Source organism: Hippopotamus amphibius, chromosome 2, assembly GCF_030028045.1.
Source record: "Hippopotamus amphibius kiboko isolate mHipAmp2 chromosome 2, mHipAmp2.hap2, whole genome shotgun sequence".
NCBI classification, from domain to species: Eukaryota; Metazoa; Chordata; class Mammalia; order Artiodactyla; family Hippopotamidae; genus Hippopotamus; species Hippopotamus amphibius.
Window position 1 is genome coordinate 87,811,762 of NC_080187.1, and position 16,453 is coordinate 87,828,214.

At 39.5% G+C, this 16,453-nt stretch overlaps 1 protein-coding gene across 1 annotated transcript in view; it reads right to left on the reverse strand.

Moving 5' to 3' along the window:
* The window catches only part of CCDC171 (coiled-coil domain containing 171), a 317,707-nt gene extending 307,009 nt beyond the window's left edge, over positions 1-10,698 (reverse strand). Inside the window, exons 1-2 of the mRNA XM_057724205.1 lie at positions 10,461-10,698; positions 2,446-2,603 (exon numbers count right to left, since the gene is read on the reverse strand). Of these exons, the coding sequence (XP_057580188.1) occupies positions 2,446-2,489 (44 nt within the window). The 5' untranslated portion in view covers positions 2,490-2,603; positions 10,461-10,698. The remainder of the gene's footprint in view (positions 1-2,445; positions 2,604-10,460) is intronic.
* Positions 10,699-16,453: the final 5,755 nt, after the last annotated feature.

Genomic DNA, 16,453 nt, shown 5'->3' on the forward strand with positions numbered 1-16,453 from the left:
ACATCATTGCTCATTAGGAAAATACAAAATAAAATCACTAAGGCAGGGACTTCCCTGGTGGCACAGTGGTTAAGAATCCACCTGCCAATGCAGGGGACATGGGTTCGATCCCTGGTCCAGGAATATCCCACATGCTGCAGAGCAAATAAGCCCGTGCGCCACAACTACTGAGCCTGCGCTCTAGAGCCCCTGAGCCACAACTACTGAAGCCTGAGTGCCTAGAGCCAGTGATCTGCAACAAGAGAAGCCACTGCAATGAGAAGCCTGAGCACCGCAACGAGGAGTAGCCCCCACTAGCAGCAACTAGAGGAAGCCTGCGCACTACAACAAAGACCCAGTGCAGCCAAAAATTAATTAATTAATTAATTATTTTAAAAATCACAATAACATATCACTTAACTCTCACTAGAAACCCTATAACCAAAAAGCCAAAAAATAACAAGTGTTGGTGAGAATGTGGAGAAACTAAAACCCTTATACAATGCTGGTGGAAGTGTAAAATGGTTCAGCCATTTTAGAATAAAATTTGGCAGTTTCTTAAAAATTTTAACATAAATTTACTATATGATGGAGTAACAGTGCTCCATAGAATCTACCCAAGAGAAATAAAAGCATATGTCTACACAAAGACTTGTACACAAATGTTCATAGCAGCATTATTCATAATAGACAAAATGTGGAAACAATCCAAATGTCCATCAACTAGTGAATGGTTAACCAAAATGTATATATCCATAAAATGGAATAATATTCAACAATAAGAAGAAACAAAGTACTGACATGTTACAACATAATAAATCTGAAGAACATGCCTACTGAAAGAAGCCAGGCACAAATGACCACATATTGTGTGATCCCATTCATATGAATTGTTCAAAAAGGCCAATCTATAGAAACAGAAAGTAGATTAGTGGTAAATAGCAAAGTTTAAATAACTTCATTGATCCAGATTCTAGAATCCTGAAAAGTAATTTAACCATTAAAAATTATGACAGATATACATTAATTTGATAAGATGTTCCCTCAAAAACTGAAAAAGCAAGATGCTAAATAATGTAAAGTATTATTCTAATTTTTTAAATATATATTTATATGTTCAAAAGAAAAGGTCTGGGCAAGTAAATACCAAAATACTGTCAGTAGTTAACTCTAAGCAGTAGGATTATAAGCAGTTTCATTGTTTTATTCATTTGTATTTTTTAAATTATTCTAAACACACATGCATTATCTGCATTAAAATATACATATTTATGTGTATATATATATATATGAACATATATAAAATAGGATATCAGAGCAAGAAGGAATCTTGAAGATATTCTATTTAGTTTCTCAACCATCACCTTCACCATAGTGGTGGAGAACCAGCTGATAAGACCTCACTCTTAACCCTTGAAACATCTGATAAAAGAAAAAATTCTTTTTGAGATAAAATTTTAGTAAAGAAAAATATTAATATTTTACTTATTTATTCTCTATCTTGCTCCAGAAAGGATTTAAGGTAGCTCCTAAAGACAGGTGGGAAGTGTTTATATAGCAAGTCTATTTATAAAGCAAAGTATATGTTAGTCATGGTACTGTCCCACCCACACTTGCTTGCTGAAAAGGAGCTCAACATCATTTCTTCTCAACTAAATGTGAGCAAGGACTATCCTCACCCCAGCCCCATTGCTTCTGTAAAATATATTTAAAAGGGATAACTAAAAAAGAAAATGTAAAAACAGATGAAATTCAACTGTTTTATTATTAGATTCAACAAATAGAAAATTACTCTGTTACATGATTATAAAAGTTTCTAAATACTTGCTTTCAATTCCTATACTTATTTCTTTGTAAGCCACACTTTTTGAGTTGCACTCTCCAAAATGGCTCCATTTCATATTACAGACTCAGAGTTTTTACATTATTCACATGAGATATGAATAAACCAAAGGCAGGCACCTCACCCAAAGACAGATATGATTGGTACAAAAAAGATGAGCAACAGCAATTCTTAGAATGTAAACTGCAAGAAAAGGAGCAGTTAGCAACAGGAGCTAAAACTAACAGAATGCTTAAGTAGAGTGATGAATCAGAGTTGGGGTGATGAGGAAATAAGAGGAAACAGAGCAACACAGATTATGACAAGCCAAGTAATAACGAATAAGTAGAAGAAAAGATTTAGAGAAGTGGGAAAGAAAAAGCAAGTCTCTAGGGACCAGAGAAAGTACAGACACTGACTTTTGTAACTTGAGTTAACAAAGGAGCATAAAGAGCCACAAAAAGTCTACAGACCCAGTTCTGGTTTCTACGAGGCATCATTCCTGCTCCTCCAGTTCCACAAAACATCCACTTCCCTTACCATCCCGTGAGAATTCGTACAATCAGCCTCTCCAACCACTTATTTCTTGATGCTCCCTGCAACTAAAAGTATTCCTCAACTAGAAAAAGAGACTGGAGGCTTACCTTTGAATATCACCAGGGGCATTATTTGAAGTGTTCACACTCATGACAAGTCTTCCAACTCTTTCAAAATACCCCACTGTTGCTTAATGATATACTTCGTTATTGATGATTAAAACCGTCCAAGATGGCTGTGGCTTACAGGTTACATGGGCTGAAGCCTGTTAAAATAGTAAACAATATAACAGTAGTTATTTATATGAGTCCTGAGATTACGGGTGATTTTTTTGTTATTGTTCATCAACTTACTTGTATTTTTTAAATTATTCTTTAAAAAACATGTAAATACTTGTATTTTTAGAAGCCATGGTGTTTTATTTCTTTTTAAATAAGATTAGAAACAAAAATGACAAAACATTAGAAATTCCTTCTTGTAAGAATAAGCTAATACTATTAGATTATTTTAATTTCTCAAATAAAAAGTAATAAAATATGACTGTTTTTAAACTAGAAGAAGAATAGGTAGTGCCTATCTCTAGGGCACAGAATTCAGTATGAAAGAAAATGCAGTCCAGGGATGTTTTGCAGTCCCAAAAGACTGTTTCATAAATGGAATATTTTTAATGTAATCTTACAATCAAAGAGGCCAAGGCACTCCCACATAAACGATCTTAATGGTAATTTCAAAGCCCTTCTCCCAAGGGATTGAAGAGGAAGAAGGAAAAAAAGAGTATTTGTCACTTATCGGGGCCTTCTCTCCAGAACACTATTCTATCAGAGATACTCCAAATTATACAGAGTCGACCATTTAAAGTAAGTTACTTTACTACGTACGTTATGAAGGAATCTCTGGGTAAACATCTCAACAAGAGAGATGACAATAACAAACTAACTCCAAAGAGACACAAATATGAAGATCTCCCAAGTGTCTCTTGGTATCCCCGTAGAAGTCCAATGTCCTAAGAAAGACCATGAGATTTGGTCTCAGAGAGATCTGAGCCAGGATTCAATAAGCACCTTGCAAGTATGTGGCCATGGGCAAGTCACTTAAACTCTTTGTGCTTGTTTCCTCCACCATAAGGAGATAACTATATCAACCTCATATATTTAAGTAATACATACAGCACATATACAGTATGCAGTCACTGTCAGTTTCTATTACTGTAACACAAACCCTATGAGGCCTCTGATAAAGGAAAGGAGTAGGTGACATTTGGGGTGATTTGGTCTGGGTAAAGAAGTAATAAAAGAACTGTGTAGCAGGAATTCCCTAGCGGTCCAGTCAGTAGGACTTGGAGTTCTCACTGCCAGGGGCCCGGGTTCGATCCCTGGTTGGGGACTAAGATGTTGCAAGCCACGTGGCTCAGTCAAAAAAATAAAATAAAAAATAAAATGGTCCACTGAAAGGCCAGGACACTGAATGTTAAATGACCCATCAAGGCACACCATCATGAAAAAAATAAAAGAGAACTGTTTAGTAAAATTGCAGGTATACAGGGATAGCTAGGAGATACCCCTCAAAAAAATCTAAAATGATGTGTCCCTGATCCCAATAAACAACCCTGAGAGAGATCAATGAAAGAAAAGGGACTCAAACAAGCCAACTGTGATGTAGACTCAAACACAGTACTGAGAACTGATTAATGGCTCCTACAGACAAACACTAAGGGATCTTCAAAACAGTCAGTGATTCACACAGCTGACGTAGAATAGTTTGACCTAGGACAAAGAAGATAGAACTTTTACCAAGATGGGGGGAAAAAAATCCCATTTCTCCAGGGACCTAAATACTAAGTTTGGAAATAGTGGTAGACAAAGAAATACCACTATCATTAATCTACTGAGCACTTAGTACAGTGCCAAGCACTGTATTTGGTACTTTATTTATACATAGAACTACAGAACTCTGATCCTTACAACACTGCAATGTAAAGATTATCCCATTTTTCAACAGAGAAAACTAAAATATTAGAAGTAATTTGTCAAAAGTCACACAGTTACAGAACCAAAATTCCAACTCATTACTGTCTAACTATCTAACTCTAAAGCCCAAGCTCTTTCTACAAGGTCATTGTTGATACAGTTAAACTATAAATTACCTTACCTGAGGTTCATTATCCTCATTTCAGTTACAGAAACTCATCTGATTCAGAGAGGCTTAAATGACTTGCCTAAGGCCAGTCAGCTACTGAGTAAGGGACACCAAGGACTCACTCAAGCTCTTCTGATACCGAGTTCCAAAATGTGTTCATCTTATGACCATGCTCCCAAAGCTCAGACTCCAGAGAAACTGCCTTCAGAATGGAAGTAAAAGAGTTAGAACCTAGAAAGAAGGGACTCTTCTATACCTAAGAGTAATGTCCAAGGCTCAAAATTACATATATAAAATGTTTCTATTTGTGTGAAAAGGATCAAATACACACACACACACACACACACACGTATGCATATGTGTCACAACAGGCACAAACAGAACCTCTACTTACCTCACAGGAAAAGAATTTATATACTTAGGGCCTTAATAATGTCTGCATTTTTTGTTTAGTTTTGATCTTGGGCAGAGAAGTGTGGGAAGAGGCAGTTTACCAAATTTTAACATAGTTGTTTCAATAAAGCTAAACTGAAGGCAACCACCATTTTTCAGTGCATTACTTTGCTTTTGTAACATCTTCAAATCTGAATGGTCTTCTACAGAGAAAGTGTCTTCTATAGCTCAGGGACAAGTTTCATTAACTTCCAGATCACTGATACCGATAACGATAACGTAGTAGGCAGATGGTCCCCATGATCTCTGCCCCCTGGTGCTTCTTGTATAATACCCTCCCCTTTACTGTGGGCAGAACCTGTGGCTTGCTTCTAACCAATGAAACATGGCAAAGGTGACAGGCTGCAATCCCACGATTGCATTGTTATATAAGACTCTGTCCTAGCAGACTGAAGTGACAGACAACCTCCCGTTGATCATGAAGAAGCACACTGTCACGCTGTGAACTGCCTATGGAGAGGGCCACATGGCAGGGAACTGCAGGCAGCCTTCACCCCACAGGCAGTAAAAAGCTGGATCCCTTGGTCATACAGATGCCAACAGGAAATAAATTCTGCCAACAACCTGAATGAACTGGGTAGCAGATTCTTTCCAGTTAAGCCTCCAGATGAGAACACAGCAGCACCTTGACAGTAACTTAGTGAAAATCTGAACAGAGGGCCCACCTAAGCAGTGCCCTGATTCCTGACCTACAGAAACCGAGAGAAAATAAATGAGGGCTGTGTTAAGCCACTAAGTTTTTGGTAACTTGTTATACAACAATAGAAAACTAATATGGATAAAAAGGTTGAAAATGCTCTTGCAGGGTTAAAAAGAACAAGAGTGACACGTAAAATACAAAAATGGGTTCTCACCAGCCCTGCCTGTGTGTGTCTTTCATAGTCTCTTTGTTTTTCTATAGTTTAATTTCCTAATTAATTTACATAACAGAGCTTGTAAAAATCCTAAGATAACTAGATAAAGAAACTAGAAAATCATGGGCAATATCAGCAAAAATAATTACAAAATACAAATGAATAAGGTCAAACCACCAACAGCCACAAAACCTGCATGGGAGTGGAGATGTCTACAGAAAAGAAAGCAGAGGGAAATAACAAGTCTCCATCTGAAAGGACCCCCAAAGGGTCAACAGATAGGTAAATGGAAAACACTGCAGGACAACATGAGAGCAGCAGCTGAAACTGGCACATGAAACAGGCATATAGTAAGAGAGTCTTGAAAGGGTTGGTACAGCCCAGCCTCACAGACTTTCATAACTGACCTGTCAAGGTCCCTTCCAGGACAGGGGTCCACACTAATGAGAATCAGTAGAGGATAGAATCAAAATAAGGGAAATAAAGACAAAGTAAAGAGATGGCCCAGACCAAACTGTAGGAGGAAATAGAGGCAGGAAATCTCAGAACCAAGCCACCATAGTTTTTAACACTAACAACAAACAAAAGACAGAGCTCTGTGAAGTTAGAAAAGCTCTCATGAACCTTGCTCAAAGTTCAGGTAAACTAACCTTTCATAAAAATAAGCAACAGAAAAGTAGTGTGGCCAAATCCCACACAATCATAAGGAAATAGAGAGTAAGGTGCAGAATGGACTCCTATAAATGAAAGAATGACAGAAAGACATGCCCATAAAACAGATGAAAATCATAACTTACAATTTCATAATGAGCTACAAGACATTAACAAAATGGTATAAGGCATGAAAGAATAAGAATCAGAATTAGAGCTTGAATAAGGCACTTAAATACTGAACTGACTTCTCTTTAAATAAATAAATACCAGAAAAAAATTAAAAATTAAAATAAAATTTTTAAAAAACCTCAGAAATAAGGTGACAAAGATCAGCAAGAATTAGAAATAAAAAAGTCATTTCTGCAATGAAGACTAAATTAGAGAGAACAAGAGTAAATAGACATGATCAAAAAATGCCTTAGAAGACATTTGAAATGAAAAATAAGTAAAATTTTTAAGTAAAAATTTAAGAAAGAGATCAAAATGATTCAAGAGAAAGTGAAAAAATACTGAAAATAGGCAAAGAATAACCAACATGCAGAAAACAGGAGTCCCTGAATAAGAAGATCAAAGCAAGGGAAACAGAAGAAACACTAAAAACTGTAATTTTAGAAAACTTTTCTGAAATGCAGAAAGATTTTAATCCACACTTTCAAAAAACAAACTGCATATCTGAGAATACTGACCCAGCACAACCAACACCAAGACACATTCTAAGATAACTACTCAACTTTAATAAAAACTTGTACACAAATGTACATAGCAGCATTGTTCATAAATAGCCAAAAGTGAAAACGCAAATATCCATCAATTGGCCAATTTTTAAACAAAAATATAAAATATTATTCAACCATAAAAAGGAATGAAGTACCGATATATGCGACAACATGGATGAACACTGAAAACATTATGCTAAGTGAAAGAAGTCAAATGCAAAAGGCCACATATTGTATAATTCCATTTATGTGAAATTTCCAGAATAGAAAAATCCATAGAAACAGAAAATAGACTTGTGGTTTTCAGAGGGTAGAGAGAGGGGGAATTGGGTCTGACTGTTAGTAGGTTATGAGGATTCTTTTGGTGGGCAGTGATGGAAATGTTCTGGAATTAGACAGTGGTGATTGCTGTATAGCTTAATGAATATATTGAAAACCATCAAATTGTATACTTTAAAATGGTGAATTTTATGGTATGTGAATTATATCTCAATTTTTTTTAATTCATCATCATAAAAAATATAGCCTGTCTATAGCTTCCTTTGGCAAATTCTTATTTTCTTCCTCTCTCTGATATCAGCTCTTGGTAACACTAGGGTTCAAGGGCCTATCTCTGTGTGTTTTAGGAAAACTAAATCAACAAAGGGCCAAAAAGTGGGTCTGTGGTTAAATTTAAACTATGATGGGTCTTCTACGTTACTGCATTTGGCACAGATGTGACAAAATCTCCCTTGTCTTCCACCAGAATGGAAGAAGAAATGATGAGGAAGGGAAAGTAGCTAGGTACAGTAATGAAAATTCAGTGGAATAGGAAGCTAAGCCAAAGAATCGCAGGGTCCCCACATAAATATGTGTTCTTAGCTTTACTTGAAACTTCCCAATGACACATTACGAGTTAAGGTAAACAATAATTTGGCTAACCTATATGTGTAATTAAAAATTTCTTATGCAATGTCAGCCTTTCTTTTCTTCAATGTCTGGATAATTCTTTCAATAATGCTTTCTGTTTGAAAACAGTCAATTCATCATTATCTATGAACAAACTGATACCCCAAAGCCACACCCTGCTGCCATCACTCCTACTGCAACAAACAGCCCTTCTCCAGGGATTATGTTAAAGACTCTTTATAGATTATCTCATTTCACTCTATGCCAACCCCAAGGGGAAGATGCCTTTAAAATCCCCATTTTACACCCAAGGAAACTGGAGCTTAAGGATATCCAGTCACTTGTCTGAAGTCACAAAAGTGACAGACTCCGGATTCAAACCCAAATTGGCTGACTCCAGGGCTCTGCTGTGTGCCTTGCTATTGACCTTCAAGACATGGCTCACCCCATGGCTTCCCTCACTTGTCAGGGAAGCACTTCTGCTCCATACTGCAGATTTCTTAAACACCAATCATTCTTCCCACATCCAAACTAACTACAAGTCAGAGTCTTCTTAATGAAAGGTGACTCAGACCTCCAGTGGATTTCTCAATCCAGATGGAATTTCCACAGGGTTGGGCCAAACTCAGGGCATCCTTGGGCTGTGATGGATAAAGGCAAAGTTTAAATCAGCTTTTTACATTAATGTGTTAACATCATAACACATTAATCTTAAGAGGGTTAATCTTCTCTTGGTAGTGAAGTCGGACTATTCTCACCATTCCCACTAAAATAGATAAGGGGATGGTATGTATATCACTCTTCAATAAGAAATTTTTCAGAAATAGGTAACAGGGCAATTGAGGCCAAGGGATCAATGGTCCTGAGAGTAAGTACCAGTCAGAAAGACAACTCTGCTTTAGATTTCAGAGCCACCACTGGTAAGAAGTTTTCCTGCCTCACATCTGAGTCCTTATGTGGGTCATCTAGAATGTACTCATCTCTCTCGGTGTGTCTGCACAGATCACTAGAAAAGGGAGGGACGGGGAGGATGGAAAGATTATTGAGTACTTCCTACATGCCGGATACTACATTAAGCATATCTGATCTGTGAACTTCCCAATAACCCTAGAGATTATTATGCATATTTCACAGATGAGAACACTGAGGCTTGGAGAGGTTAAGTAACTTGTGTAAAGATATCCAGTGGGAGGGTTAGAATTCCAGCTCGTGTTCTGGCTGACTCCTAAATCCATCCTCTTTCATAACACAGTGCTGTCTCTTCAACAGTAACCACATCTGTGCTGTGGGTGTATCTAAACTTATACATTTCACCTTTAAAAAAGATACTCAGTTCTTTCATGAAAACAAAACCAAGACAAATGGGCTGAGGCAAAGTATTTTAGAATTAAATGGGACTTTAGAGACCAAGTCCATCCTCCTTATCTGACAGATAAGGCATCTTAATGCCCAGGAAGCTTAGTTGAGCTGCCTGAGGTCACAAAGCTAATAACAGTCTCCGCCAGAACGAATACAGAAAGCTCCAGACTAAAATTACTGCCTTCATCTTTCCTTTTGGAAGGTTGCACTGCCTTTCTTTCCTCTTCATTTCATGGGAAACCAAGTTCATTTCCTACTTTAGGCTTTTGTCCTTACTAGGCACTAACTGCTCAATAAAACAAGTGACAAAAAAATGGTAGGTTCTTTTCTCCAAGATCATGAAAACAACTATAAAATATCGATGTATAATGTGTTCAAAAGAGTTAGACACCAACTGAAATTGCTTCTCAAACTTATGCAGTTATCACTGGAGATCTGCTTAAAAGGAAAAAAAAAGTGTATTCGCCTAGGATAAATACCACATGGAATAAAGAACAGTCAAAAGGAGGCTCCACTTCTGCAGAAATTGTACAGCCTCAGAAAAACTCACAGTTCTTTCCTATTTAAGAGTCCTGAAATACAAGCTACAGTCCTGAAATACAGCCTAGCACAAGCCATTCTTTCGTTTATCAAGCATTTATAGAATGTCTAGTGTGTGGCTGGCATTTCTATTAAAAAGGATTGAAAAAGACCTGGTTCTTGTCCTCGAAGGACTTACTGATTCTTGGGAGGGAAAGGGTCCAGCAGTCCGGAGTTGTAAACCTAAGAAGCTCCAAGTCCAGGCCCTCTGGGTCCTCCCCTCCAGTCCCTACCTAGTCCCCCCTGGGTAGTGAGGCATCGGTCTTTGGCTAGGATGCTCCAGGAAGACCTTCCTCCAGGTGGGCGGAGAGGCCCAGCCCAGGGAGCTGGAGGCGTGTCCCCACAGACAACACGAACAGTCACCGAACAGCCTCAAGCTAACTTGGGGTCCCCCTTAACCCTCACTGCAGCCCCCTGCACCGTTCCTCTCAACACCTCCCCGCCCAAATCGCTCTCCTCCAAACCCCTACACCCGGTAGTTACCTCAGGGGTCTCCCGTGATCCAGACTGCACAACCAAGACCCCTGGGGCAGCTTCAAATCTCAAAGGCCCAGGCCGACCGTGCGGGCAAAGCAAAAACTGTTGGGACGCGACGGACTCTAGGACCCGGGGAGGGGGAACAAACAGCACAAGGGGGAACAAGAGGGAGACCAGCCCCCCGGGAGACCGTGTTTACAACGGCCACTTCCGGAGACTCGACTCCTCTCGCAGACCTCCTCAGACTTTCACTGGGCCCCAGCCCCGGCCCCGGCCCCGCCCCGCCCCTTTCCTCCCACCTCCCACAGCCCGCAGCTCCAGGATACGCACTCGGAGAATGCCGGGCTCCGATTGGAAGATCCGGGCCCGCGAAGCTGCGCGGCTTCTCTGGAAAGCCACCGGCGCATGCGCTGTTGCTGCGGAGCCGCGCGCTCTCGACCGCGCGCGCTCCCGCGCCTGGTGCGTCTCCTCCCCGCGTGAGGACGCCTCGGCTCACGCTCTGCTGTAGTGGTCTCGCCGTGAGGCGCCCGGGTCACAATATCTCCATAGAGCCGACTCAAAAGGCAGGTTTCTAAGCCCTAGCCCCGTTTCCCCCGCCTGCTGAATAAAAATCTTAAGGATCTCAGACGCTGCATTTTTAAGCTAGCTCCCCTGCTGTTCCTTAGGGTCAGTGCAGCCCTTCGGGGTCCATGGTCTGGTGCCAGAGCCAGGGGGAAATTCCTGGGCTCGGCTTCTGCGCCAGTGGCTGGTTTCCCGCTGTTTAGACTGGTCTCCGCCTGCCCGATGCTTCTAGTCCCCTCCCACCCCCATTGTATCCCAGCTTGTGATTGTAAACGGGGCCGCGAAAATGCGGGTCATTGCGCTGATGCTGTTGCAGCGCCTTTCCTTGTAAATATTACATAATGAAGTACCTCGCGAAAAAGTCCTCGGAGCCTTAGCGTGTGCTCCAACTCCCTTTCCTACCCTCCTCCTCTGCCTCTCCTCGCCCAGCACACACGCACACACACACGCTTTCCTCGTTGATAATTTATATTTCGGTTTCTCCTGGTAGTCTCTGCCGCCTCAGGGAGACTGGAAAATCAAATCCCCTTTTGTTCCTTGGGTTTTGAAATCCTATTCCCGAAGGAACAATGCAGATTGGCGGGATTTTAATTAAGGATTTTATCTTCAGCACCACCACCTCCTCCTCCCAAAAAGGTGTTTTAATACAAAAAGAGCCTTTTATGCTAAAATAGCCCCGTGTTGATTGTAATCAACCTGAAACCAGGTGTAGGGGCGGTCTTTCCCTTGTCTCCCTCGGGAGAGCCAACGGTCATAAATGCAAATACAAATTGAGATTAAAACCTCCTTGATTCCTATAGCACTGAAACTTTAATTGGCTTGAGTTTAGTCATTTAGACTAAGAAAGGAGGCACATCCAGCTTCCTAGTAGTTTAGCCAGAAACAGGATAATTGCTTCAAAGGAAAGAGTTTATGGAAAGAAAAAAATAGCCCACTCTATTATTTAGAAACGAAATGGAAAATTACAACAGGCTAATGATATTAGGGGTTTTTTTTTTTTACTTTACAAACTTTAAATAATATTTATGAAAATTTTTATTTTAGCAAAATCACAAAATTGAATATTGTACAGCATGAATTGCCAGATGTACTATACTGCACAGTTTTAATGAAAAAAAAAATGGGTGCAACATGAAGACTTACAATCTTCATTTATTTGTTCGTTCAGCATTTATTGAATACAGACTATATAGCCAACCTGGAACTAGGTGGTAGAAATGCAGAATATATGATATAGGTACAGTGGGATTCAGAAAAGGGAAATGTTAATATGAACCCTGAACAACCAGAAAGGCTTTACAGGGAAGTTTGAGTTCAATCTGAGAAGATGGTTATAGATTCACCAAGTTAGAAGGGATTGGAAGAGATGGAAGCTACACACATCAGGACAGGAAACAGCATGAGGCATTTGAAAAACTTAACAAAGCTCTGTGTGCGGTTTTGGGGAAGTGGGGTGTGGGGAGAAAGGTGTCAGGCTGGAGAAGTAAGCAGAACCCACATCACAGAGGGCCTCCTAGGTCATACTTAGTTTACCAAGCAACAGAGCTAATGAAGGATGTTGAGCATACATTTTCTAATTAATTACACAATAAATCAGACCGTTCTCAAATACTTGGGGGTTTTCTATGTTTTTCTAGTAGTTACAAGGTCAGTTCTCTGTTGTCTCTTGTTTGCCTAGCATGCTATTACTCAGGAAAGCTGTACTGAAAGATGCTGTCTAGCCCACTTTTCTTTTAGCCTCAAGAGTCACAGTACTTATCTCATTCTTTCTTTTGAGATATTATTTGATCTATCACCCCCGCTCTACCAAAACAGCTTCCGCAGTCAATAATGACCTCATTACCAAATCCCAGTCTCCTTGAGTTTGCTGACACTTTGATCGCCCTCAGATTTCTTTCCAGCAAAGGTGAGATTCAGGCTTTAGGCAGCTCTCTGACCTTTTTGATGCTGCTCAGGAAACCATTATCCCCTTCTTGCCCCTTAAGAGGATGTTTTCTCAGTTTCTGCCCTCAACTGTCTCAGTTTACCATATTAGCTTCCTTGGTGATGTCATCCATTCCTGCAAGTGTGAACTCTAGGTCCACAACTTTTAATTCTTTATGTCTATTTCACATATCATAATATCCTAAGCTGAGCTCTGCTCTGGAATTTGTAACTCATTTGAACAGTGCCACTTTAATGTCTGTCAACATTGAATTCAGTATATCTAAAACTTAATCATGTTTCTCAGCTTCTCACTGAAACCCCACAAACTGCTCATCTACCTATTTATAAAACTTCTAATCTCTTAGACACCCAAATGAAAAAAACTTAGAGAATCTTTCTTCTCTCTCAGGCTCTCAATTCCTTCATCTGACAACTACTAAATCCTACTTAGTCTCCTGTGGCCTTTCTATGCCTCCTACTAAACATCTTCATTTATTTGTTTCCTTATTGTTTCATATCGAGGCACTTGTAATCAGGACCTTTGCTGTGACTGTCGCAAGTCATCCACCTCCTCCCTCTGTGCAAATTCTCAGCATTTTTACAAGTTGACAACCAATATCTAGGGCATTTTTAAACCGGGAAATATGAAGGAGAGGATCAAAAAATAGAACAAAATCAAAAGCAGGCCTAAGGGCACATATGCACATTTCTGACACTAAGGGAGTGTTCTGAGCTGATTGTGTACATGTGAGCCACAGGGCTTTTTTTAAGCACCAGATGAGCCACATCCTTTTGACCCTTCAGTAACCTCTCCCAGAAGGTTCAAACACCAGGTGCTTGATTATTATGCTGCTTTGGTATCAATTCTTAGAACTGCAAAGCGTGCCATAATTGTTGCTCTTGGTGGCTCCAGTTCTTTGCTCCTTCAATCCCCATACTGTGTGCTACAACGGAAATGATCCTTCTGAAGCATAACTCTGATTATGTTACCCTCCTCATTAATTCCTTTAATGGTTCCTCAGTCCTTACTGGATAAAACCCAAGCTTTCCCTCCATCAATCAAGGGCCTTTATTCTTGCCCCTACCTGCCTTTCCAGCCTTGCCTTCTCCTATCTCACAATAAATCTTACCTCTCATTCACATTAGCAACAGAAAACACAAAAAATGTAATAAGAGGTAGACATGGACTTATATTAAAAGTTTTAAGATATATAGGCTAATATAAAAGATTTAAACCCAGATAACATTATTAAACATATATGCCAAGCACTATGTAAGTGGTTTCACATGTATTCTAATTTTTTTTTCAAAAAAGCATACATCTTTATCCTTTCTTCCAATAATAAATACATGGTCACTTAAATCAGGGCAATTTTAAAAGTAAAAGTCTCCCCAAAGTCCTACCTTCCCGCTCTAGATTTAAAAACTGTTAGGAATGTATTATATTTCTATAGAAAAATATAGCATTTTTTAATAAGTTGAGAAATGTTCTTTCCTATTCAGTTTTTTTTTTAATTTAAACAATTTTTTTTAAATTTTATTGGTTTTGGCTGTGTTGTGTCTTCATTGCTGTGTGCGGGCTTTCTCTAGTTGCAGCAAGTGGGGGCTACTGTTCTTTGCGGGGCATGAGCTTCTTATTGCAGTGGCTTCTCTTGTTGCAGAGCAAGGACTCTAGTTGCGTGGGCTTCAGTAGTTGTGGCATGTGGGCTCAGTAGTTGTGGCGCACAGGCTTAGTTGCTCTGCAGCATGTGGGATCTTCCCAGAATGGGGATCGAACCCATGTCCCCTGCATTGGCAGGTGGGTTATTAACCACTGTGCCACCAGGGAAATCCTGAAATATAGCATTTTGATGCATAAATAAAAACATTTTAAAGGAAGGTACATTTATTTGTTTATTCATTTATTTTTTATATTTACACAAGTGTGCACACACAGGTGCTAATAGCAGACATTGTTAGTTGCCTTTCATTTCTACCCCATCCTTGCTGAAAACCTCAATTTGTTTGCAGCAGTAATAGGCAGAACTCCAGGAGATGAATGCTCTGATCACAGTATCCTATTTCCTCCTGCCATCTACTGGCTCTCCCAAGCTCCCCGGTAGCTAGGATTGGCTGTGTGACCAGTTCTGAACAATGAAATGTACGAGCACACCTACTGAGGTGAGAGTAAAAAGAGCCTTGATCCTATGTGACACTACCTAGTTGCTTCCTGGACTTGCTTCTGACCTAAACAATTAATGGTCTCAGAATTCAAGTCTGTGCTGGTCATGTTTTCTGTTATTTGAAGCCAGTGGTGTGCTGCTTTCCTTGGTGTATATGCTCTAAACACTGCCATTGTGGCTAATTTCAAGCAACTAACACAAAGTCTGACTGCAGAGTTCAGAAGAAATATGTACATTTAGCTCTCAAGAATCCGGTGGCAGCCAGCTCCAGTACATCATTGCTATTGATAGGTAGGTAGGTAGGTAGGTAGGTAGACAGACAGATAGAGGATTTTTTTTTTACTTAACAATATAGCTTTGACACATTTCTATGTTAATATGAAAAAATATACCTTTTGATGGCTATTTTGTAATCCATTTTATTAATGCCCATAATTTATTTATCCCATCATGTAGATTGTTTCTGCTTTGTTACTTTAGTTAAAAAATAAAAATAAAATACTGTCTCCATAGCTATACTTTGCATGTTTGTCTTTTTTTTCTTTTCTTTTTTTTTTTTTTTGGCCGTGCCTCAGGGTATGTTGGATCTTAGTTCCCCCATCAGGGACCAGGGATCAAACCCACGCCCCCTGCAGTGGAAGCACAGAGTATTAACCACTGGACCACCAGGGAAGTCCCACATATTTGTCTTTTTAAAGTCATAGTACAAGTTTCTAGAATAGGCATTAATGGACAAAAGGATAAGCATTGAAAACTGAAACCAACATAATTACCTGCCCCTATGTTAAATACAGTAAGTCCCCTACCTTCAAGTTGCAAACTTTCAAGGATATAAATATGCATCTGGTTCCAGCAAGGAACCAGAATCTGTGCCATCAATGTCAGGTGTGAGCGAAATTGCAGCTTGCTCTCTGTCTCCTATTGCTGATGATACTTCAGCTCTACTATCTCCCACCTCCTCTCCCTCTTCCAGTCAGTAACTCTTCTTGTCTTGTTCACTCAATGCCAACCCCTGTATGCCAGCTGTTGTACTGTACTATTGTACTTTTCAAGGTACTGTATTGTAAGATTAAACATGTTTTCTTTATTTTTGTGTTTGTTTTTTATGTATTATTTGTGTGAAAAGTATTATAAACCTATTACTGTACAGTACTATATAGCCGATTATGTTAGTTGGGTGCCTAGGCTGACTTTGTTGGACGTACGAACCGGCTCTTGGAATGGAACTTGTTCATATGTAGGGGACTTACTATAATAGTGGTACTAGACATACTTTCCTGTACTTTTGTTAGACAATTCTGGGACCAAACAAAAAAAAAAACTTTGTTGCTGGCTTTAGTTAGTACTTGT